General features: G+C 47.5%; 1 protein-coding gene across 5 annotated transcripts in view; it reads right to left on the reverse strand.

The window, feature by feature from the left end:
• Positions 1-2,011: 2,011 nt before the first annotated feature.
• IQSEC3 (IQ motif and Sec7 domain ArfGEF 3) overlaps positions 2,012-24,835 on the reverse strand; it is a 99,733-nt gene continuing 76,909 nt past the window's right edge. For 2 of the 5 annotated variants that reach the window (XM_071422255.1, XM_071422260.1), the window contains 9 exons: positions 19,209-19,331; positions 18,431-18,597; positions 16,198-16,337; positions 15,270-15,395; positions 14,070-14,169; positions 11,830-11,991; positions 10,978-11,070; positions 10,487-10,530; positions 2,012-8,269 (listed from right to left, as the gene is read on the reverse strand). In XM_071422255.1, coding sequence (XP_071278356.1) covers positions 7,832-8,269; positions 10,487-10,530; positions 10,978-11,070; positions 11,830-11,991; positions 14,070-14,169; positions 15,270-15,395; positions 16,198-16,337; positions 18,431-18,597; positions 19,209-19,331 — 1,393 coding nt within the window. In that variant the 3' untranslated portion in view covers positions 2,012-7,831. Of the gene's footprint in view, positions 8,270-10,323; positions 10,404-10,486; positions 10,531-10,977; positions 11,071-11,829; positions 11,992-14,069; positions 14,170-15,269; positions 15,396-16,197; positions 16,338-18,430; positions 18,598-19,208; positions 19,332-24,835 lie in introns of all 5 variants that reach the window. The other 3 variants (XM_071422257.1, XM_071422256.1, XM_071422258.1) reach the window with 3 other exon arrangements.

A 24,835-nucleotide genomic window follows, 5' to 3' on the forward strand; every position in this document is an offset into this window, starting at 1 on the left:
ATTTAAATAGGGCTCTGGCTTTTGCCTTGTACATTTCTTTCCTGGCTGCATGTCCTGAGCTGCTGGATGGGTTGTCCTTTTCACAAGGGATGACAGAAGTTGTGAGTTGAAACTGAAGGCTGAGGTCAGATCCCAGGAGATGGGTTCTTTCCTTTCCTTTTAGAAAGGAAAGATCATTCTGCCCTGCTTCATGTGGCCTCATAGAGTGCTGTGGTTTGGATTTAGCATGAGAATAATGTTGATAACACCCTGATGTTTTAGTTATTGCTAAGTAGTGCTTACCCTAAATTAAGAGTCCCATTTTCTGCCAGTGAGGAGAGGCACAAGAAGCTGGGGAGGGAGCATGGCCAGCTGATCTGAACTGGCCAAAGGGATATTTCAGGCCATAGCACTTCATGTCCCATGCATAAACTGGGGGGAGCTGGCTGGGAGCTGCTGACCATTGCTGGGGGATAGGCTGGGCATTGGTCAGTAGGTGGTGAACAACTGGATTGTGCATCTTTCCCTCATTTTCATTATTATTATTGCTATTGTTGTTGCTGTTATTAAACAATTCTTATCTCAACCCACAAGTTTTACCTTTTTCTGGTCTCATCCCTATTCCACCAAGGGTGGAAGGGGAAGAGAGTGAGCAGCTGCAAGGTACTTAGTTGCTGGCTAGGATGAATCCACAAGATAAAGAAAATGTACTCAAAAGTCAAGCCTTCCATAATGGGAGGGAATAGAAAGGTGTACATAGAATATCAGGATGGGTATATATCACTCTAAGTGTTTTTACTACCACAGCCTTGGTCCTACACTCCTGTGGAAGAAGATCCTTCTGTTCCCTGTGTTGTTTCTTGTTTGTTTGTTTGCTTGTTTTTAATGATCTTCATATTGTTTGGGACACCCTACCTCAATGAGGAGGAGGATTAGGAAGACAGGATTCTTGTTTTCAAAAAGTTCATTGATAACTGTGCCACACTGTAAGATTTATGGGTGCTCTATAAAATATGATCCTGCCCTACATACCTAAGAACATTCCCAGCTCATGGATTGTATGGTTTAAGATAGAAAACAGCTCCTCAGCCAGCTTTTAACCTCTGTTGCACTCATTAGCTGTTTAACCTCTTTTAACCTCTGTTGCAGAAAAGTTGCTCCAAGACCCACCAGGTGTGGCAGAGCTCCTAAACTGGTTAAATCCCACAGCCCTGCTAACCATGCATCATCATCCTTGAGGCACCTGCTTATTTTCAGCCACCTTTCTCAGGTCAGGCAGGTATATGTGCATGACTCCAGGCTGCTGAATTAAGGATCTGGGCAGTGACTTTACAGAGGGGCACCTCTTCCCCAGCAGCTGCTGATGACAAGAAACCTCAGTCTGTGGGGAAAGGTGAAGCCTGACTCTGATCAGCTGTGCCCCAGGCACCCCCTTTCAGCACAATCTTCCCAGAGTGCCCCAGATGAGGTTAAAGGGACCCATAATGACCTGCACACAGCAGTGACACTGCTGGCACATGGCAGCTCTGGGTCTGTGCCGACCTTCCTGCCACCACAGTGCTCCTGGAGGACTCCCCTCTCTGTGCAGGTGTCGGGATGGGTCTGTGACCCCGGAGGCAGCACCTCCAAAGCAGGAGGCAGCAGGCTGTGAAGAGCTGAGTTCAGTGGTGAGTCTGCATTTTGTTTGGCAGGGGTGGATAGAGCCCACCTACAGCAAAGCATTTGAGGATGTGCCTAATTAAAAGCCCATCTGAAAAGTTTCAGAGAAAAATTGCATCTCAAGATTCTCTGTGGAAAAGAGCAGTGTATTTTGATCCATTCCAACCACAGTATGTATCAGTTATTGCACATAATGGATGCTGTATAGATATAACAGGGTACAGATGCACTGTGACAATTGTGGTATTTGCTTTTTGGGGTGTAATCCTCTATACCAGCACTACCTAAATATGTCTACATAGTATCCTTCCCAGAGACACTTGCCATCTTCTGATTAATAACAGTATCTGAACATTGGAGCAAGTGAGGAGTATTTCACATATAGACAATCTGGTTTTATTGCTTTCATCTTCACTTTACAGCCAGGTGTGTGATCTGAACATCAGCCAGGAACTTCAATAATCTTCTGTTTCAAAACATCTTAGAAAATGCCTGTTTGGGATGGGCTGGTTTATAATATATCCATGGCACACAAAAACATAAATGGAAGCCTCTGAATCCCTGGGAAATATACTGTCTGTTTCTGGGAGGGATTTCTGTCCTCCCAAGTATTTAATGGTGGGCCTGGGGATCCAAGGGATTCTTTGAAGCCAGCAAAGAATTTGCAACCTATGGGCAGGGTTTTTTTAGCAGGTGCAATGTGAATCCAGCATCATTGGATCCAGCTGCAGAGACGGAACTTGCCTTCCCCCACTCATTGCAGAGGAGAGCTCGCTTTGTGTGCACGTGCTTGATTCTCCCTCAAAGGTCAGCTTCATTAACCTTGGGGTTATGCTTTGTGTAAATATGCACTTAGATCTGATCTGCACAGGAAATGTGATTTTCCTCACGTGTCTCCCATCCAAATGTTCCCCAAGGCTGGGCCTGTGTAGCTGGTGAGATGTGCTGCAATGGTGATGCTGCGGCCAGCAAAGCTGTCCTGCTCAGGCAGTGCATGCTGCCTGTGCCCCATAGTTTTGTCCAGCACCTTCTGTAGAGGTACCTCCATGCTCTCTGAGGTGCAGTCCTGTGTGGTGTGAGCACTGCCCCACGGTGTGTGCTGCTCTCTGGGGCACAGGTTCCTGTGTGGCCACATGTCCCACAGTGTACAGCAGCAGCGAGTGCTCTGCAAGGCTCTGTGAGCCTCCCTCCCCAGAGGTGCAGCCTGCACAGCTGGGAGCATCCAGCAATGAGCTGTGGCACAGAAGGGCTCTGCCTTCCCCCTCACCGTTTTCCTCTCCACCTCCCTGCAGGGGTGAATTTCACAGTTAAGTTGCCACCTCCTGAACAAGTTTATTGCTTCCTGTTTTCCTCTGGATCTGATCCTCAGAGAGCCTGAGCACTGAGCTGGCTCCTGCTGCTTTTGACAAGAAAACAGCAGTAGCTGGGGCAGGCTGCCCCTGAGGCCAGCAGGAGGCCAGGATGCTCAGCACTCCATGGAGCACCCTTGGTGTGTGCTTGTGTGCCTGTGCACGCTGCTGGAGCCCAGGGACACCGGGGGCTGAGGCAAAGAAGACATTGGAGCACAAGTGACATTATCTCAATATAATTTCTAAAACTCTATTGATTGAACAGATAAAATACCTCTGATCTATTTTTTGTTATTTTTGTTACAAAATATTAGCCATTTGGACTCTTTTGCTAGGTGTGACCACACCACTTATCCCAAAGGAAGCTTTTGTTGGTGATATTTACAGCAGGAGACAGGTACAGACAGACAGGTGCTTTCAAAAGCCTACGCATAGGTAACACTTCTGTTGTTAGATTTTAAAAAGACACATTCAGATGGGGTTGTGACTAGTGTTGAAGAGCTGGGTGACTTCAAAGCTGCTGTCCCAGGCGTGGCTGCGAATGAGAGGGCAGGACAAGGACAGCTCTAGCTCACAAAACACTGCCAGCAGTCCCTGGAGCCTACACTAGCACAGTGAGGCAGCTGGTGGAGTGGGAGACGGGGGGAGTTTGCTCAGCAACTTGCATTTCAAAGCAGAGGCTCTGCAAAGCAGCAGCATCCTTGGTTGAGGGCTCAGATTGGTTTTGGAAACCTCAGGAACATGTGCACATAGTTGCAGGTTGAGCCTTCTGAGGAACAGGTAACAAAACTCAAAGCCTTATGGCTTGGAGGCCCTCAAATACATCCAAATCTGGTGGTACCTTTCAGCATGAGTATTGATGAAATTCAGGTTGTGGACCATACCCTAACCTTTTATCTACAGGAAGGAGAGAAAATGTGAACAGTGGGATGCTTTGAAAGCCTTGTGAAAGCACTGAGTGTTGCTAACCCAGCAGCCAAGACTATGGCATTAAAAATTACTGTGGCAGCAGAAAAGCACTGCATTAAACCCAAATTGTTTGCAAGGCTCAATTCTCCTGTCACATTTTCCCATCCCTTTGCTACTGGTGCAAGCAGATTCATTTCACTGGGCCTGCACCAGCCTGAGCAAGGATCAGGATAGAGCCTGATGTAACCCAGCTCAGTCTCTCCTGCTGTTCAGCAAAGCTACCTTCTCATTTGGCCACTGACTACCCAACACTCACTGCAGAACACTTTTTGCAAGGTTTCTGTTTTCTCTCTCCCCCCCACTCCTTTTTAATATAGAAGGGCATGAATTTGGCAGCAAAAAGACACTGGTTCATTTGGGTTGAGCTAATCTCTGCAGCAGCTCCCTGCCTGACTCCTCCACCTGAAAGATTGTGCTAGGTTCATGATCAGAATCCCTGCTGTCAAGAGCTGGTGATTTTTCTTTGGGCTGGTCCCTCCAGGTGGGCTGTGGTGCACATTTTGTCCTTCGTTAGGTTGTCACTGAGGTGCCCCTTCCAGCCTGCACCCTGTCAGTCTGTGTGCCAGGGTGTCTGCTCACAGCTTAGGGCTACACTGAGTCTGTGTGTCTGGCTGGCACGTGGGAGGACTGCAGGAGCAGACAAAACAATAGATCAGACGAGGTGCAGATATGTTTTAAAGTGCTTGTCATCCTTTGACACCAACCTTCAAACAAACAAAAAAAAAAACAAATCTGTATTTTGGAGTGAAGTCCGAAGGGCTCGGCTCCACGGTGGAATTTTGACCAACCTGTTCCATGACAACCTGGAACAGAGCAGTTTTGTGCCTCTCCAGCCAAACCCAACAGAAGATGTGGTAGCCAGCAGGCCAGAAGACAGCAAGAGTTATCTACATTTGCTTCTCTGTCCAAAGCTCAAGGCCAGCAGTTGCCTTTGCAAGGTCAGGGAAACAGAACCAGCTTGCCCTGAGAGAACACTTTGCCTCAGGTACCTCAGCACTTCAGTTCAGTCACTTCTACCCTTCATCCAGCATGGAGAAGGGAGTCTCAAGCAGCTTCCTTATTTCCTCTTTAGATCCTTGTAGCTCTCCCAATCAATTATTAAAGCAGCAAACATCTTGTGTAGGAACTTCGTAGGCATTGTTATAAATATTTTATCTAAAAAAATTATTTCCTCAAGTATCTCAAGGTTTTTTGCTGTTGTCACTTTGTGTTAAATGTCAAGTAAAATCTAATTTATTTATTTTAACACACACATGGAGCTTCATTGGCACACTGCACTCTGGGAAAAAAACCTGAACTAGTACTGCCATTCCTCTCAGACAGTGAAATAACTACTGGGAAGGGGGGACAGTGCCAGTGCCTCCTGGACACCCATTCCACTGCAGCAGTGAGCAAAAACAGCAGCAGCGACACGCTGCATGATCAAAAATGGCAGCTGGCACACATGCTTTCTTGGGAAGCTATGGGCAGCTCAGATGAGGCTCTGGCTGCCCTGAGGCAGCAGGGTGTCACCCTGGAGGGAGTCAGCAGCAGACCAGGCCAGCTGTGCCTCACAGCTGGCTGGGGGTGAGGGGCTCTCCCAGCACCCAGTTCAGGATGCAGAGCATCCAAACTGTCCTGGGGGGCTGGCTAGGAGAAAGCTTCTCTGGTCTGGAGGGAGACTGGGCTTCTAGTCAGGGTTTTCTTACAGTCTTTTCTGTCATCTGCTGCTGCAGTCTTCCCTGAGGCTCTGCTTGTGGGCTCCCTATTGGTACATTTGCTGTTGCAGATAGAAGTGGCAGCCTGGTGCCCAGCTGAGCAAACAAGTCAGAGCTCTTGGCACAGCTGGGTCCATGGGTCATGCTCAGACTGAGGGGGACCTGGCAGTGAGCAGGCTCCTGCCCTGGAGGGCTGGCTAAGTGCAGGGGATCTGTCACTCCAGCCCCTGTCTGTTTCCCTAACTCTAGCTGGGCTTCTGCCCAGGTCAGATGTGTGAACTCTCTCCCTGAACGTTCCAGCACAGCCAGCAAGCATCCAGGGAGCACTGAGGGAGCCAAGCCCATCCCTGATGCACTGCCAGTGGCTTTCTCACTGGCAATGGCCCCAGAGATCAGCACACTGGCACAATCCCTAAGGAAATTGCTGTGTGGCTTTTACCCCACAAGGTTAAAAAAAGTTTTCTGCATCTGTCTTTGCTGTCCCTCTTGTCCTGACATTTTGCACATCCCCACCACTGGCAACAGCTCCTGCCATTCCTCACCCTACCATTACATCATCAGCACCCAGTGCTCATGTCTCAGCCTTGTACGGGAAGGAAGAGCATTTCTGTCTTTCCCTCATAACATAAAATAAAAATAAAGGCCCTAAAAGGCATTCTGTCCTATTTTAGAATCCTAAAGTTGATCTTCTTAAACCTCGAAGGGAGATAGAATGAGTGACTGAGACCAAAGCCTTTAAGCTAATTAATACCTTCCCCTCCCTACTGCACGGATTTTTTTTTTTTCTAAAAATACATCCACAGCCCATTTTTAAAGCTGTCTTCCTTCACATCAATGTCCCCAATAAAGCAGAGGAGCTGAGCTGTCATCTCTATCTCAGGATCTGCCTCTCCTCTCACTTTGAATCTGGGATAGAGAGGGAGAGAGAAGAGGCCTTGGAGTCTGGTATCTGAGCAGCTTTCCTCTAGGAAGGGCTGATGGATGTAAGAATATAGGGGTAAGTGATAACAGGCAAGAGATACAGATGGGGCCTCACATGAGTGGTCTCCAAAAAGTCCCTTCCCTCTAACACAGGTGGAAGAGCCCAAGTGAATGGAACACCCACCCCAAAAGGTGAACATAACACTTTGCTTTCAGAATACAAAAATGCAGGTGGGCAGGAAACACAAAACCAGCCAGAAGAAGGAAAGCAGAGGTGGGTCTGTTTTAGAGAAGACAATCTCCTGTGTGTGTGTGGGGGTGTGTGTGTGTGTTGAGGTGGGAGGGCACCTCTCGGTGCTGTCTCTTTGGAAAAGCACACATCCATTCATTCCAGGAAGATCCCTGGACTGAAGCCCTCCCTTCTGCCCCCTCAGAACTGCTTGGTGTTTCCTTAGTAAGCATGCTCATACATATGCTACCATACAGGTGTATTTACATGTGGTGAGGTCTGCTAGGTCTCAGCAGAGGTCTCTGGTACAATGCTCCAACATAACAACAGAAAAAGTTTTGGTGTTCAGTGAGGCCATCTCTGTGTACTTGTACTGCAGCTCAGGACAGTCTCTCCTCCTCTCAAGCTCTCTTCCACTCGTGCACTCCTTCCTTTGGAGCCGGTTGCTGCAAGGAGATAAAACTTGGAGAGCGATGAGGAGGAAGCGTGGCAAGTGGTGCAAGTTCTCACTCCAGCTTAGCAGGTGGCAGTGATGGTGGCAGGGAGAACTCCACCCCCAGGAATGCCCCAAGGCATGGCACAGGTGAGTCCATTTCTCTCTGCGGCTGGCGAAATTTCAGGGTGGGTACGAACCTGTGGCCAGGTAAATGCAAGGCAGGAAAGGAAGCTGAGGAGTAGGAAACGGAAGACACGGTGCCTAGAAAGCAGCAGGTCATCAAGCCTCTGAGGAACAGGGCAGCAAAGTGCTACATGGGGACAACACGAGCACAGAGGCCAGCTGGGCTGGCAGGGTGTGAGGATGTGTGAGCATGTAGGCTGGCAGTTTCTACAGATGGCTCCTCACAAATAGCATCATCTTGAGGGGAGACGGGGTAAGAGTTAGGTCAGTTGGCTTTTTTTTTTTTCTTTTGTTCTCATTTTACTAAAAAATAAATCACAAACTAGATCTCTGTAGGCAGAAAGGGTCCCTGGGAGGTGCTGGGGAAGGGGAGCGAGGAAGTCTGTGCTGTTTGGTGCTGGTGCTATGGCTACACGAGGCTGCGTGAGCCACTGGAATACCTGCGCCTCTGAAGCAGCGAGCTGGGGGGGCAGTACTGGTGGGGGTGGTTGTAGGGAGGGGGTGGAGGTGGCAGGGGAGGCTGATGGACCAGCTTCATGGGGGTCCCAGGGAGCCCACTGCCCACACCGCGCCACGGCGTGGAGGTGCAGGAGTCGGAGGTGACGTAGCGTGTCAGAGTCTGGTTGAGGGCCGGCTCCATCCGAGCGAGGCACGGCTTGTCCAGGACAATGACTTTGACAATCTGCTGGCACTGTACAAGTGTCCCCGCCGAGGCGGGGTGGGAGGGCACCAGTGCTGTCTCCAGCTGCTCCCGTGGCATGTTAAGACGCATGCTGGGCTGCATTCCACTCTCGGGCCCCAGGGCGGAGTTGTGCTGGTACGTTTGAAGCCTGTTGTGAATTGACACCTAGTTTAGAAACAGCCAAAGAAGCATTAAATGTTACAAGACTTTTCCCATCCGCTGCTACTGGCTGCCCTGAACCCCCGCCACCGGACGGCCTCACATGCATCCAACCCTCTCTCCCTCAAAAATCCAGAATAGGTACAACCCTGGCTGCACAGTTCCCCTCAACAGCCCCATTGTCCCCATCCAGCCTAAGTGTCCCTGTCCTTTCCATCAGGTCAAAGGCAGCAGAGCCGGAGTTCCCAATGCAGTGCAGCTTTGGTTATCAAACAGCACAGGGAACACAAATCGATTCTAAGAGTGGAAGTGTCTGTGAATTCTCATGGAAATGAACAGACCTCGAGGCCATGACTTTGCCCCCACCAGCGAAAAGGAGAGGGGCACCAGGCCACAAGGTTTCAGGTAATCAAGGCTGTACGTTTCAGCAATGACAGCAGCTGAATCTGAGATAGAGAGCGACAGAGAAACTCAAGCCTTTCCCAGCTCCCTGCCTTTCTAAGTAGGAAGGTGCACCACATAACTGGCTAATCTCTTTACAAAGGAAAAAGCAGAAACCTGACATAGACTAGCAAAAGGCAGCTCCCTCTGCTCCATTTGATGGTTTGTCAGTGAAAGAAAATGATTTTCAAAAGAAAAAAAGAAACAAAAAATGCCCATCTGGCTCATACAATGATAAAAGAAACTCATGATGAAATGGCAGCAGATTAGATAATCTCAGAGAAATGGAAATGCTCCTCTGCGGGCAGAGTAATACTTGGTCAGCTGAAAGCAGGTAGGGAAGCAGGAGGTCATCAGGGTTTCCACATTGAGATGCTGATAATGGAATCAAATAAGGGAGCTCACTGAGACCAGTCTGAAAAGGACGAGCTGGCCTGGACGGGAGGTCCCTAGCAGGAGAAGTGCAGCAGGGAAATAATGCTTCCCAAATGATGGATGAGGTTATAGTTCCTTCTGGCAAGGACATGGGCTGATGGAGACCCCAAACCAGAGCTAAGTTGCTGGCTTAAAACAGAATGTCAGTCAAGTGACAAGCCCTGTGTAGGAAACAAGTGCTCGCAGGTTGGTGTGGCACTTCCAGCCAGGCAGGGGTACAGGTGAGACAGTGGGGCTGCCCTGAGGCTCTGGCAGAGTCAGCAGCTGCACCAGCAACTGGGAAGGAGAAGCTGTGAAGTGCCCAAGTTGCCCACCATGCTGGAACAAGGATGAGCTGTCTGTCCCTATCCAGACATGGAGGTTGCTCAGACTCACCACACAGCAGGACACAATTTTGTGTCAGTATTTATTCAGGTGTTGGAACATCCCACAGGAAAAGCTGGTTGCTGGGCCAGGAAGTGCCAATGACATTAGGATACATGGAAGCTGTTCTACACAGGGAGACACTTCTCCCAGCAGGAATAGGAAGCTGGCTGGCAGAGGCACCTTTCCCAGGAAGGGGGTGTCTGCAGAGAAATAGGGTGCTCTCCAGGGAAAAGAAGCAGCACCTACTCCCCACAGAGAAGCTGAATTCTTTAAGTGAATATATGTTGACAAGAGGGGAAAGAACTACCCTGGAAAAGGGAAGGTTCAGGACAATGGAGATATTTCAGACAGAGAGAGAGTAGGAAGTAGTTGATAAGATTTTCAGTGTGAAGATTGCATTTTCCTGTTTCCTCACAGGCAGTGAGGGCATGGGTATATGTGAAGAAACAGGCAACCCACTGGATGCTGAGAGATTCCTGCAAAGATAGATGCACACAGGACAGCCAAGCTCCCTGCCTAGGAAGGTGAAGCTCTAAGGAAAGTCTGGTGTACAAAGGCCATGCTTAATCCCCTTCATGGGGATGGAGAGACAGAGCTGCAGAGATAGTGCAGGAAAGCTGGGCTGTGGGGGATTTGCATGTGATGCTGCATGGAGTTAGCATGTCAGGGAAGTCCTTAGTGGGGTTTTCAGTCTCCCCAGAAGCAGTGGGGTGGGTTAGTCTACAGCGTTTGGGAGCTTGGTCCATGAAGGATGTTACAGTTATAGAAACGGATTGAAAATGCTTTGAAGTTTAGTTTGGATTTGAAAGTTGTATTACCCGTCCTAGCAGTAACTTTTAATTGTATCTCTGGAAATTGGTAAAATTGTCAGTCTGGCTGGGGAGGCATTGATTAAAACCTGAGAAAAGAAACAACAGAGAATGTGAGAAGTGCTGAAGTGAGAGAGAATTACTTACCTCAGCTGCTCTGCACTCTACTTACCTCCACTGTGCTGTCCGAGACCTTCTCCCCCAAATCCTTCTTGCCTTTGAAATAAAACAGAATATCTCACTTATAAGATCTGCCCCTCTAGGCAAGAGCTGGCCCTCATACTGGAGAGTGGACTGGAGAGTTAGAGGGAGAGGTGCAAGGCCAACCCAGACCCTCTTGCAATCTGTTAGCTGCTTAGTAGAGTAAGTTTTATCAATTCAGGGAAGAAAATTGGGCCAGGTTCCTCAGAAGTTACCTATGCTCTATCAGTAACAGCTCTTTACCAGGTATTACAGCTACAGACTGGATAATGAGACTTCAGGGGTTTTTCTAGAGTATTTGAAGAATGTATATGCTCTCGTATTTCCACTATTTGGCCAAGGCTAAAGGGTACAAAACTGAACACTTCTTTTTGCAGTTATTCTCACAGGAACCAGTGAGAACACATTTGCAAAGGCAGCACTACTAGACCAAAAAAAAGTTGGGTACTGGTGCCCTCTTACCTGTTGGAGAGCCTTGCTTAGACTGCAGCTCCATCTGGGCTCCGTTGGTCCTTAAGGAGAGAGTCTTTGTCCCTTGCTGTTTCTCCAGTTCCCCTGCAAAACACACATTTGGAAATAAATGAGGGGAGGGATGGAGGCAAGGTCACCAGCATGTTGAAGGAACAAAATGGGAAATCAGCAAAGAGAATTAATTCAAGGAAATCACAAGTGAATGTCAAGAAGGGAGAGAGGAACAGCCAAGAAAAACCAGAAACTGGAGAGGATTTGATATGTGAAGAAACTTAGATATCTCTATAGGACCTTCTCCTATAGGACCTTCTACATATGACCTACAGGATTTATACAGGATTGGCTAGTGCTGCACAGATGGGGACCACTGCAGCTGAGCTACTCTGGCTCGTCAGTCTGTACAGGAAAAGGCCATCAAAGGCTACATGGACATCTTGTCTGTGTAAGGCCATGGAGTGACAGACTGCCTGCCCTCAGGACAACCATGTTAAAGGTACAGATCTACCCCAGCTATTTACAGGTCATGTTTGCATAGTCAAAGGAGTATGGGACAGAAAAGAATCTCCTGGGTGTGACAGTCCAAGCTTCCCTATTCCAGGCTGTGTATCACACTCCCTGTCTCATAAACATTGTAAGTAGTTAAGTCCTTCCATTTCTCCCGCTGGCTGGTGGTCACAGAGTGCTTTTTCATCCTATCAGTGATCCCAGGAACATCCTGTGCAGACTTGTGCTGCTCATCCTCTTTGTCCCTGTTCCTGAGGAAGACTTCCCTTTACCCTTTTTGCCTTGTAGTCCCATGCAGTGTGATGGCATTGCAGTGTGAATTGTATGAGAGACCCTTACATTCAATTCGTATCTGTTCCAGTTCTGTCACTTCTGCTATTGACTCTTTCAGGTCTTCCACAAACTTCTGCATTTCCTCAGCACCCAGAGCACAGAAGTGTAGTACCTGTTTTTTCTCTGAGCCTGAAACTGGAGTCACCAGTGTAATGCCATGGGGGTAATCTGAAAAAAGATGTGCCAACAAAACAAAGAAGTGTTAGGCATTCTTGATGGAGTAGTTGGTTGTTTTGGTACATCTGAAGGACAGAGAGTTTTCAATGGAATTGCACACCCAGAGTTTGTCACACTGCCAGCTGTGGGAACCTGCAGCACTGCAGCCCTCCAAGAGAACAGAAGGATCAAGCTGCAGCAGCAAGGCAAGTGTCACCAGCACCACAGTGCTGCCCAAACCAGAGAACTCTAGTTCTTAGTCACTTTTAGTGCAGCACTGGGCCTAGGAACCTGGGCACAGAGGTAAAACTGTAAAGCCTTTCTCAATCTGTGGAAGGGTAAACAGTGTTTATGAGGCCAACAGTACTTTTTCTCCTGTGGGAGATGCAGTAGGAGAGGTTGTCTCTGGGGTCAGAGCCACTGCATCCACAGAGGCAGGACTTGTCCCCAGTCTCTCCTTTCATCTGCAGAGAGCAAGAGAGGTGTTGGCACGGTGCAGATGGGGAGCTCATTGCACTCTGCAGGGAGAATGGTAAAGGGAAAGATCTGTATTTGTAGGTCTCTGCTTAGTGCTCCTCACAGGCAAAACACACAGGAATGTAAATGAGGGGCCATGCCCAGAGAGTGAAAATAAACAGCCAAAGGCCTTATGCTTTAAAGATCAGGTTTGTGTGCAGGCAGGTGGTGACTGGAGATTCAACAGAATCAGGAGAACATGAGAATGCAGAGAACTTGCCACACTTTTGACTAGACTTCCTCTATCATTTGCTCAGTGGTTGGTAATTTCAATCCCTTTCCTCCTTTCCTTTCATACTCATCTAAATTTAATTTCTGTCTTCCCCTGTCCTCCTTTCATTTCTCCTCCAGTGCTTCTACATTTGCCTGCCTTCCATGAGCAGTCTTCCTTCATTAGCCTTCCTTTATTAGCCTTTCCCAAACAAGCCAAGGCCTAACCTGTTATTTTCAGCCAGCTCTCTGCTCCCCCTGTTTGCATGCCAAACTCTTTTCCCACCCTGTCTCTCTCATGTGTTCAGATCACAAGATCTTTGTGACATTTGCTTTACTGTCTCTGCAGGGGATACACAACAGGGCACCTTTGCCAGAAGATTTGGGCACTCCAGGATGGTCATGGTACCCCTGAAAGCTGATTCCAGCTCTGATGGTGCCTCCTGGGGATGCTCAGGTATGAATGGCCCTTTAGCTCACAGGGATGTGGGAGCCTCTGCATGCTGCAGCCTAGGGTGTTGGGAGAGTGACTCATGCTGCCAGTAGAGTAGAGGAGGGATAGAAAAGACTTAGTATAGCCACAGTGCAGCTACATTTTGCCTTCCTTGCAGCATGTTCTCCATGTGCTCACAACGGAGAGCACTGTGATCCCAGGGGATCGTGCCCCTGATCCCAGGGGCATCAGCCATGCTTGCCTGGGAGTGCTGTGCCTGTGCCTGTGCCTGTGCCAGCAGGAAGCCTGCCTGTTTCTGGAGCTCCTGCATGGCACAACCAGCCCCAATCATGACACATCATGGCTCTATTCCCAGACCATCAAGGTCAGGCTGACTAGGGCTGGCCTCCTGCCATGCTTTGGTGGGTACTGTTCCAAGGGCTCTGCCTCTGCCTTGGAAGCTCTCAGCACAGCATGGCACAGTGCAGGGAGGTGGCAGCAGCACCTCTGCCTCTGCCAGCATCAAAAGCAGCAGTGGGGGTTTGGGCATGAGGGGAGAGGGGCTAAAGCTGGCAGCAGCAGTTTTGTCAACAAGGTTCTGCACCAACAGCTGGCTTCTGGGAGCTCAGTGGGATGTATATGGGGATTGTTTCCCCCAGTCTTCACCACTGGTGTTGTCCCTGCCACCATAAGAAGCCAGATCCTTCAATGAGGCCCTTCTGCAGATGCTCAGACCTATGAGAGCTACCAGGAGCTTCTTCTCATCACAGTGTACCCAAAGAGTGATCTCCTTGGCACAAGCCTCAGTTTTCTCTCCTCCATTTTTAACTCTGACAGAATCTCTCTCCTAATGCAAACTCACACAGCCCCCTCCCTCCTTCTCCTTTTCCCTGCCAAACCCCTCCAGGAAACCCAGGAGCAGGGGACTTACACTCATTTTCAAAGAGATGGAACTGCATCCCTAGCAGGCCGACTGACTTGCAGAATGTGTATGTTGAGGAGCTTTTCTTCTTGGGGCAGAGCTTGAGGATCTGTTGGAGGGAGAGAAGCATCATTGGTGCTGGGGAACAGTGAGGCAGGAACTATGCAAGCTGCTCAAGGAAAAAAAGCTCTGGTAAGTGTACATGGGAGCAGTGTTTGCTGTGTGACTGGATCTTTGCAGGAGAGCTGCCTTGTAACAACACTTCTGGAATCCCGTGGGCTTTGCCCTAGGCCCACTCAGCTCTCTCCCAGAGGTGCTTGATCACCACATCTTGACTTTGAAAGGGGAATTCTCCTCACCAAGGAACAGATCAAAAGGCAAAGGGAAGCCTGTCATAAATACCTTAGAGCTGGGAACAAGAGTGTATGAGAATGCTGTGCTGCCCTTGTACCTCAGCACTCATGGACCTTGCACCTCCAATTCTTCTGGATCTGGTTTATCCCATGGAGTAGAGGGATAGCAGAGAGCAGATCCTGTCCCCAGGTTCATAACTGTGCAAATGGCTGCAAAGGAAAAGCTGGGTGAAGCTCTCTTATCCTCTCCTTCTACAAAAGGGTTTGGGTTTAGCCTTGCATCTGCTGCCTCCTCAGTTTTACTTCGCCATTAAATTCAGCAAACTTCCATTTTGTTTGGCCTCCTTCCAGTCTCAGTGTAACTCTGCTCTCCTGTACCTGCAAAATTCCATTGCCGGGGCAGGACACTTTCAAAAATATTCTGCACATTTGGGGGTCTGAGAAGTACTATCTAGTCTGCTACAGCCTTTTCCACGTTAGAAGGCAGTGATTTTAAAGTGTCTGGCAGGAGAGATTTAAAGGGCATGAGAGGGCTCTGTGTACTGTAGTAGAAATAGACAAAGAAATGAACTTCCCTTTCATGAAATGAACCTCCCTGCTGGCAAAGGCATGAGAGAGAGCAATAACATTGCTTGGATGGCTGTGGGATGTGACAGTTTGGTTTTTTAACTGAAGTTCTAGATTTAGTAGGTTTTTTAATGGTGAAGGGTCCAGAGCTGTGTCTTACAATGTTGATGAACTGGGAGCTGTCCTTAGAACAGAGGGAAAATGGATATTGTGGGCTGGTTTCAGACTTTCTTACAGAAACCAGGGCAGGTTTTATTACTGCAGTGCCTAATTGCCAAGGCACACTCACCACCAGCAGGTCATTGAAGAGGAAGACTTCCCTTTGGTGAGCTGCCTGCTTCTGCACTTTGTTGACGTCGGTCACCTCGAAGAGGCGGCTGCAGCACACCAGCCGGCGGTGGGGCACCGACAGGACCTGCAGGGAGCACGGCAGGGGCTCAAGGAGGGGCCACTGGGGGTCTCCCCCACCCTCTGACTGCACAGCCCTTCCCAGGGACACAATTCCACCCAGTCTGCCCAGACAAATCACCTCCCCTCAGCACCGCTCATTGCCGTCAATTTTCCTGCTGGTGCAGTAACAGAGAAAGCCTTTGTGATCCGGGTCAATCAGAGGGCAGACTAAATGCAACCTTCTCCCTCACACATCCTATCTCTGGCTTCCAATCCTTGGGTACTGCTCATCTTCTCTCACCCCACTGGACATCTCCAGGTTTCCTGGGCTTTGAGAAATCATTTTGCTTTATTTTGGATAACAGTATGTATGTTCTTGCACTACAGATTGGTTACTGCCCAAAGAAGATGTCTGTACTTTGGGGATCTTTTAACCCCAGCAATTTTTAGGGAACACATTAGAGACAGACAGATAAGATTGTTTTCTATCACTTTGCCTTTTACTTCCTACACCCTTAAAAGGCCTGAAAGTTTGAAACACTGCAGACCTATCAGTTGAGCCAGCCAGTACCTGCAGTAAAATTCACGGGCAAACAATTACAGCACTAGATAGTGTAAACTCTGGCCAAGGAGATCCCTCAAAATTAGGAAAGAATGAGAGAGCAGGAAATAAAGAGTTTGGAGAAAAAGGAGTACATTTGTAGAGACAAGCAAGGGAAGTATTACATAAGAGAAGAAAGGCATAGAGGAAAAACACAGAAAAGAGGCCAGGGAGAGAGGTGGGGACAGAGGGGCTGAATGGGTGCCAGAGGGTTCTGGGTGCTCACCGTTTTCATTCCAACTATGGACTTCTCCACTTTGGTGACATAAGTGACATGGTCCTCATTAGATTTTAGCTCTTTCTGCTGGATCCTCTCATAGATCCCCACCACCAGCTCCCGAGGGATGTCAGCACCGTCGTCCACCCCTGCCAAACACAGAAAATGTTGGGCAGGCCAGCCAGAGAGAAAAGAAAAGGGAAGAACCAGTGGTCCCTGGCAGGTCACTACTGCCTCTGCACTGTGCAGTGCTGAGAAGTGAAAGGGAATAGCAATACTTCACTTTAGGCTGTCTCCTTTGTTTCTCTCATGCATCTAATGCACCAGCAGGAGAGACTGACATCTCTAAGGCCAATGCAGTTGATTTCATTATTCCATTGCTCTGCATGGTGGCTCCTTTCCATGTGTTCCCTAAGGTTTTATAGCCACAATTTCACATTCATTTATCTCGGGCCGCTCAGCAGTAACCCCTGCATTGATTTTGTATCATCAGAAGTGCTAGATGTGGAAAAGGCCTGTGATGGGATTCAGCAGCTCTTGCTGCCAATGCAGGCATCATCTCTCCTTGTCTTCTTGGTGACCTCCACCATTTTCCTTCTGTGTTGTCTCCTAGGAATAATGCTTTCCTGCTATTCTGTTTGTGGTATCTCTGCCTTGACCCTGCCCCTTTCCTCGTTTACATCTCCTTAGATAATTCTCCAGATTTTGCTGTGTGACCCTTCAGAGCCTGGCAGAAAAGGTTTTTTTCACCCTTCCCTGAGCCAAACACTGAAAATCAAATTTCCAGTCCTTCCTCCAAACAGAATTCCTGCAGTCATTTAATATTGGTTTTCTCTGCATTCCCTGCAGCTCCCTGGTCTGAGATGTACTATCCTGAGTGATGCAGGTGAGGACCTGCTGAAAAATGGAAAGGCATTGAGATGTCCTGCTCCCTTACCTACGTCCTTGCAAATGTATCCCAAGTAACAATTCCAACACAGGCTGCTGAAGCTGCTGGCCTGGGCATTGGCCTGCAGGTGAGTCTGGATTGAAGTGTCTCTGCCTGGCTGTGATGGGGTGACATTCACTTGCTCTAATGAGTTGAGGTGTGTTGCACACTGGAGATGAGTGACCCTCATGCTGATTTAATTCATTGTGGTGTGAACTGACAGTTTTTAAGGCAACTCTAAGTGTAAGTTAACATTTAAAAAAAACCACCCTCTTTTGTTAGTGCTGTCAATTGTAATACTAAAGGGGGTGATGGCAGGTAGCAGACCCATTCAGTATCTGTGGAATTCACTTGAAAGAGGGCTTCAGTGTCACATTATACTAGTCTGAACCAGGTGACAAATTGTGGAAGGTGTGGGAGGCTCAGATGACACTTTCTGAACAGAAATCAGGACAAAGAAACAAGTCAAAGGAACCCAGAAAAATGCAAAATCTTTAGAAAAGACAGGAATTTATGCTGGAAAAACTTTGAGGGAGCTTTATATGAATTGCAGATGTGCATTAAGAGAAACTTGGAAAATGGCTGACCTAGGATGACCTAGGAATGAATATGGCTGGGAAATTAGACAATAATTTGTCTAGACATTATGTCAAAAAGGCCAAACAATACTGAGCTGAGTTACTAGATCTGAAAATAAGAACAAGGCAGTAGCTCTATATATGAGTATGTTGTGACCACATCTGAAAAAGTGCTTTTAACAATATATTACCAGGATAGAAAAGACTGACCTTGAAAATAGAAGAAAATTGATTTGGGGAACTGATGTATCAGAAATTGCAAAGAAATAATGTATGCATGAACTCTGTCATGCCTACAGTTACTATAAATAATTGCAGGCAATTAAGAAGGGGAAGATTCAGCCTGAATAAAAGGAAAATGTGTTCATATATTCAAAGCAGCAAGTAGGGCTTGTTTAGCACAACCCAGCAGGGTCTAAGAAGGATAGATCTGAACAATAGGAAAATTTAATACAATGGACTGTTTCCAAGAAATGAGATATCTTAAAAGATCTCTCAAAGGAAAATGGTTGGTTTCTGAGAAGGCTGGACATCTTTCTGCAGAAAACAAAGTTAATTAGAATTTCCCTTCCCCAGCACCCTAGAAGGCATCTCAAAGAGCCTTCCATGTCTGGCTCACAGGCAAGCAGCAGAAGACCTGAGGAAAGGCAATTCCACTAGGTTTTTCCTGCCTTCATCGAGGCAGAATTTAGAAAAGCAAGAGGGCAAAAAAGAAACATCAAGGCAGAGCCCTTACCTCTCAGATTGCGAATGAAGTCCTCCAGCATCATCTTCCTGTCAGGCTTGATGTTGGGGCTGTACATGTCTGTGTTGAGGAGGATGATTGCAAAGGCCAGGATGAAGATGGTGTCCGGGTTGTGGAACTGCTGGACCACATCTGGGTTGCACATGCAGTACCTCTGGCTGCAGCAGGAGGGATGCACACACTCAGCATGGAACATGGGAGCCCTCTGCTCCAGCTTGGCAATGCTTTACCACAAGCAGGTCACATTCCTTTCACCCCACCTCTCACACATAAGAGAAGGAACCCACTGCTCTCTGAAGGCAAATTTCCCCACCAATGGCTGAAGTAAGCCACTGAAACTTCAGCCTTCTTGTCCTCAGGAAGCAAAAAAGCAAGCGAGGCAGGAGTGGACTACCCAGAGTGTGTCAGTACACAAGTGGTGTGTGCTCCAGCCTGCCTTGCTCAGCACTCCTCTGGATGCACCAAGGAGAGCCAAGCAGCCCTGCAAGCCCCTCTGCTTCTCTTCCCTGTTCCCAATGAACAGGGAATCCCTCGCTGGAAGCCATATCAGGACAGGCCCCTGGTACCCTTCATGCCACTGGAGCTCTGACCAGGCCACAGCTGTGACGCAGCACAGAGGAATCCATCCCTCAGGAGCCCCTCCATGATCCCCCCCTCTGGAAGGGAACTCTGTGGACATTCTCTCCATGACTGCTGGTTTTTTTGCCTTGTGCTGTGTTCCTTGCTTGCCCTGGTTGCAGCAGTGGGGCTGCAGGGCTCCTGCTCTTACCTGAAGGCCTCGATGAGCCGCTCCACCTTCTGCGCCTCCCCCTGCACGCGGATGTGGGCCTGGAATTTCCGCAGGGCTTCGTCCAGCTCCATGCCTGAGAAATCCATCTCGTCCACCACACAGCTGTGAGAGGGGGACACAGCCTTCATCAGAACACCCTCCCGTGGATGACACCAGGCAGGCTCCTCCACTGTGGCACTGAGGCCCAGTCCCCGAGGGAAATCCCATGGGAGAGGCCCTGAGACATCGCTAAGGCTTCCTGGATCCTGCTTACCACAGGCAGTGATTTCACTCAAGTGATTCCTGCATTCTACAGCTGGTGAGCAATTCTTGTGCTTTACTATATATTTATATATACATACATATGTGTGTGTGTGTGTGTGTGTGTGTGTGTGTGCATACACCATCATATATACATATCACACTGTCAAAACTCAGGAAATTCCTCTGGCTGCCCTGGAAGACTCGAGCCCCTGCCCAGGGAGCTCAGAGACCTTGGCACAGAGCCCAAGACCCCTGTGCCTTTGATCTTGACCCATGGAGCAAATTACCACCTTTATACAAAGAATTACAAGTCAAGAGAGTTTTAAGTAGAATAATGGTTAGTTTGTCACAGGGTGAAAAATAGATTTTTGAGGTTTTTAGAACGGGAGCTCGGGGTCCCAAGATGGAGGAATTTGGCCATGCCTTGTCCTTTTTCCTTCTTCTTCCTAGCCTCTATGTTCCAGGTGATGCTGGCACTTTTGGATTGGTTTAAGGTAGAAACTCACTGTCTAACATAGGTGATAAATATTGGGAAGTAATTGTAAATAAAGTACACATAGTTTTAAGTATAAAAAGATAACACTGCCCTGAGGGCAGTCAGTGTGCCTCTGTCTGACCTGCTGAACAGACCTCGGCAGGTCAGGAGAAAGAATTTTATAGATAAGAAACAATAAACAACCTTGAGAATGAGACCAGAAGAGTCCTTCTTCAACTGCTGGGCTGGGAAAAGAGACTTTCTAATGCATCTTGGGATCACTGTGAGCAGCAGAGATTCTGAGATCACACCACAGACAGCGTATACATTCACATGAGCATGTACAGAGAAAGTACGTGTACATATATATGTATTGATACTTACCTGTATCTATACAGATATATAGACATCTATATTGACATAGATATTTAGACACCTGTATCAATATCAATAAGATCAGAATCAGCTCAGAGAAAATAGGAAATGGAAGCCGTTGTGCAGAAATGACATGCAACATTACCTGCTCATCTGCTGTCACTTTGCATTTCGGTGTGATTCACTGCCCACTGGAAATTGATGGCCAATTTAGATATCCCAAGAAGGGCATGACACCTCTCTTATTTCCCACTAAAGCATTCTCATCTTATAAAGGCCCTGCTGTTAGTCTCCAAAACCTACCACTACAGTACTTGCTCTCTGTATTAGTCAAATAATCTACTTGTTCTTATTCTTACTGCATGATATTTCAGTCACTTGTAATGACAACACCTTTCTCATGTGGCTTCAGCACATTCTGTTAGCATATTCCTACCTTTTGTGCTCAGGTCATTACTGCAGCATTAATCAAAAGAAACCCCTGTTCATAATGTCCCTCAGGCCCAACTTCCCATTTCAGCAGAGTATGTAGGCACTAATGTCTGTATCAACCAATTTGCTTCCTTGTTTATTATTCCATTGCTAATTTCTCTCTCTTCCACTCTCAACAAAAAATTTCTCATGTCCAAAGCTTTGCTGAAGTCTAGATTTATGTTCTGCGTGTCCCCTCTCTAGAAAACTAGTTATTCTAACAAAGACAAGCATTGAATGACTCTATTTTCCACTGACTTTGGTATGTACAATTTATCTTCCTGCTTGTCATTATTCTTTCCCAAAAATAAATTTTCAAAACTGAAATTCTGTCTGACAGTTGAAGAAAATCACAGGTGCCAAAGTCCCATTTTCTTTAAACCTTCATTAAATACAAAGTCACTAATTTGCTAATGGGGCCACTTTGACATTAGAAGTGCATTAAAAATTCAAGAACTCCATATTTTCTGCTGCTTTTTACCTTGGAGGCTACTTCTATTAGCCCCTTTAACCCCTTTATTTAATTTTTTGTATTGTGTTAGGGGTAAAGGACATGTCATGTGGTAAAGGATAAACTGATCCCCCATTGAAGGTTATTAAGAAGGAAATTTTCCCCAGGACTTTATGAGGAGTGGTATAGGGAAAAAAAGAGGGGGAGGGGATTGGCTATCTTCTGGATCCTTCTGTTTCCCAGGATTACCTGGAAATTTTGCCAAAGAAACCTCTACTAATAAAGGGATATACTGTTACCAGTTTCTTCCTTTCTGAGATAAACTGGGGCTGTGTCAGTTGGTCATTTCTAAGTGCTGCAGTTTCCTGTGGGTTGTTGGAAAGTGGTTTGTGAACTAAGCTGTTGAGTGCTTCGTGCAGCCTTGCTAGAATAAAAATCTGTTGCACAATTCCTCAGATGGGTGAAGGACAGAGATTTGAACTCAGAAATGTCTCTGCATTCCTCCATTGCCTTATTGATTCAGGAGTTATCATCATTTAGCTGGGCTGACACCTGCAGAATAACTTACCAAGAGCTCAGAGTGAACATAAAAGTGCTTTGTATCTCCTGAGGTTGGACTTGTTACAACCTCAGCCAGGAATTGTGGGCTCTTTCTCTGCACAAAGTCCATATAATCGAAATTCAGAAACAAATAGGGAGCAAGGGAAGAGAATCAAAGGGGCTGCTCTCATAGGAAATCTTCTATGAAACATGTTTTTATCTCTCCAAGAAGTGGACTGCAGGAACACTTGGCAATAAGAAAAACTTCCTTCACTGCATCTTTCCTTTTTTATTTTTATTTTTCTCATACTTACACTCGGTCCCTTGGGTTAACATCAAGGCATTCTGCTTCTTGGAATTTATCGTTGATAGTAAAAACAGTTTTCCTCTTGTTAGTTGTTATTGTGTTCACAGCTGCAACCACCTCTGCACTTGAGCTTTTGTTATTATTTTTTAATCCTTTCCAGTGTGCAAGTGTTTCTCAGCACTGACCCCGGTGATTTTGCTGCTATTGTCTGCTTCCAGACATGTGAACACTGTGTGCTTGCATGCCCCAGGGACACCCACTAAGGTCACCCTAGTAGCCTCAGTCCCCCAGCATTAAATCATCTATCTTTTGCTTACTCCTTCCCTCTTTGAGCAGTCTTTCCCTCTCCACACAGGCTGCCCTAAAACATCCTCCCCTTTGTGTACAAATCTCAAGTAATAAAGCCAATGCCCTTAATACAGAAAACATGGAGCCTTCATTAGGACAAGTAGGACAAGGCAGCTGTTCACAGCTCTTTTCAAACTCAAACAGGCATTGCTACTTGAGTTATGCTCAGATTCTCCTAGGAGGGTTTCTCTCACAGACTGACTGATGCAGGTTTCCTTTGTAAATTCCAATTCCTGGGAGTCTCTTCCATTTGTCTCTCAGCCCAAAGAACAGTGTCCCCTGTCCTGCTTACTGAGAAAAGTTGACCAGGCAGAAAGCACAGGTTAGGAAGAATGTTTGATTCAAGCAAAGTCAGCCTGTGCTTGGATTTGATTTATCTGACAAATCCTGTGCCAAAGGTCTGAAGAACAGCTCCTAGAGGAGCCATCAGGTACCAAGCTGCTATTTCTGCTGTTAGACAGGCAGAAAAAAAGATGGGTCAGACTTGTCTGTTACTTTTGTGTGCAAATTTGACACAGCAAAGTCCATTCAAAGAGCCAACCAGCCTTGTGCTATGGGTCTGCCATGTTCCACCTCCTCTTCCTTGTGCTATGGGTCTGCCATGTTCCTCCTCCTCTTCCTTGTGCTATGGGTCTGCCATGTTCCTTCTTCTCTTCTAGACAGCTGGAAATTTTGCAGCCTTCCCTGGCTTCAGATTCCTGCACAGACTAGCATTATCTTTCCAAAGGCACTCTGGTAACTGTGTCAAACATCCCCCGAAGTGCAGCACAACTTTTCTTCATGAAACCAGAGCAAGGAGATCTTTTCTTTCCAAGCTAGAGCCCATGGAAGCTGACAAAGGATATGAGAGTGGGTGGCTCTCTGCATCCAAGGAATCAACCAAAAGCTTATGTGCACATGCCAAAACCAGTGCTGAGTTCCTTTTCCTGCAAACACCTGGACACCTGCAAGATGAGTATTCCAGGACCTCCAGGAGGCTTGAGAGATGATGATACAGGGACACAGTAATCACCTTATAAAATCTCATGTTTCAACTCCTTCCTGCCCAGGAACTTGCAACAAGCACACAAACTGAACTCACAGTGCAACCAGAGATTCATTTAGCCCACTATCTGCAAGGATATGACTTTGGATATTTGGATCATGCTGTTGAAGTGAGCAGGAAAAGCGCTGGCTCCCTGCCTCATGAACAAGGGGGTAGAGGTTGAGGACTCTTGGGCCACCTGTGTACACGAGGAGTTTGATCTGCCCTGAGGCACCTTGCAACACAAGCAGAGAATTCCACACCAGGTTCCAGGACCAAAGAGGGGGTTCCAAGATGGATTATTATGCTTAGCTGTTGTTTCTCTAGTAGCCTCCTAGACTACAGGGAAAAGATCCCCCTAAAAGTGAGTGGACATAATGGCAGAAGAGCTGTGAGGATTTAGCACAGGGCTAAGCATGGCAAAAGAGCCTGTGGCAAAAGGGTTCAGTGAAGACAGGAAGCAGCTGTACCATGTGGGGCTGGGATCTGCTCACCCAAGTGTAATGACCTATTTTCCAGCTTTTCCGCTCAGGTGACAATGCAGCAGGGGCTGGGATGCAGCTAAAAGCATCTGTAATGAACCTGCAGCCTCCACTCAGGGAGGGAGCAAGGAGGGAGGCAGCCAGGTGGAAAGTTTAAAATCACAAGGCACATAGATATTTAATAAAAACCACCCCTTTTCTCAGCCTCTCTAATTCTACAGGCTTTCTGCAGGTGAATCAGGATTTGGGTGCATTGTAGAAGAGCTCAGCTCCCTGGAAGGAGACTGCCCTGCATCTGGGAACTGAACAGAAAGAAAAGTTAGCAGGACTCCCTGATTCCATGCACCAGTGGGCACAGGTGTGTGTCCCAGTGCTGTTCTCCCCAGGGAGGGGAAGGACAGTCTCTACAATGGAGACCATGCCCACACTAGTCTTCCCTTTTTGGGGAATGCTACAGGATTGCTGTATTGCCTGTTTTTGCCCTGGGCTGTCATGCCTGCTCACCCTCCCATGGCTGTTGGTAGCTGACATGGCTACTTACTTGGGAATCTACTCCTTCCTGAGTTTCCTGGGGACTAGGCAGGCTCAAGCTGCACATTCAGCCTGTACAGGCCTGGCTTGGGAGGCCTGTTCTTACATTTGGTGTGTGCCACAGCCCTGCTTGCAGCTGGAGGTCAGAACTGCCTAACACAATCTTCCCTCTGTCCTGTTTCCATCACATCCTTATCTATTGCTCCTGCTCAAACCCTCCTGTGATGAAAGTGCCCTACTGACCCTCTGTAGCATCCTCGGTAAGAAAGGGAAAGAAGGGTAGTTTGGGCTAACCTGACAAGTCCATCTGTCTGTCCAAGAGGAACCCAGTTCTTCTCTGAGAGGCAGTCCCTTTGCTG

The sequence above is a fragment of the Agelaius tricolor genome, unplaced genomic scaffold (assembly GCF_023055355.1).
Source record: "Agelaius tricolor isolate 1412-34295 unplaced genomic scaffold, bAgeTri1.0.p SCAF_3, whole genome shotgun sequence".
Lineage (NCBI taxonomy): Eukaryota > Metazoa > Chordata > Aves > Passeriformes > Icteridae > Agelaius > Agelaius tricolor.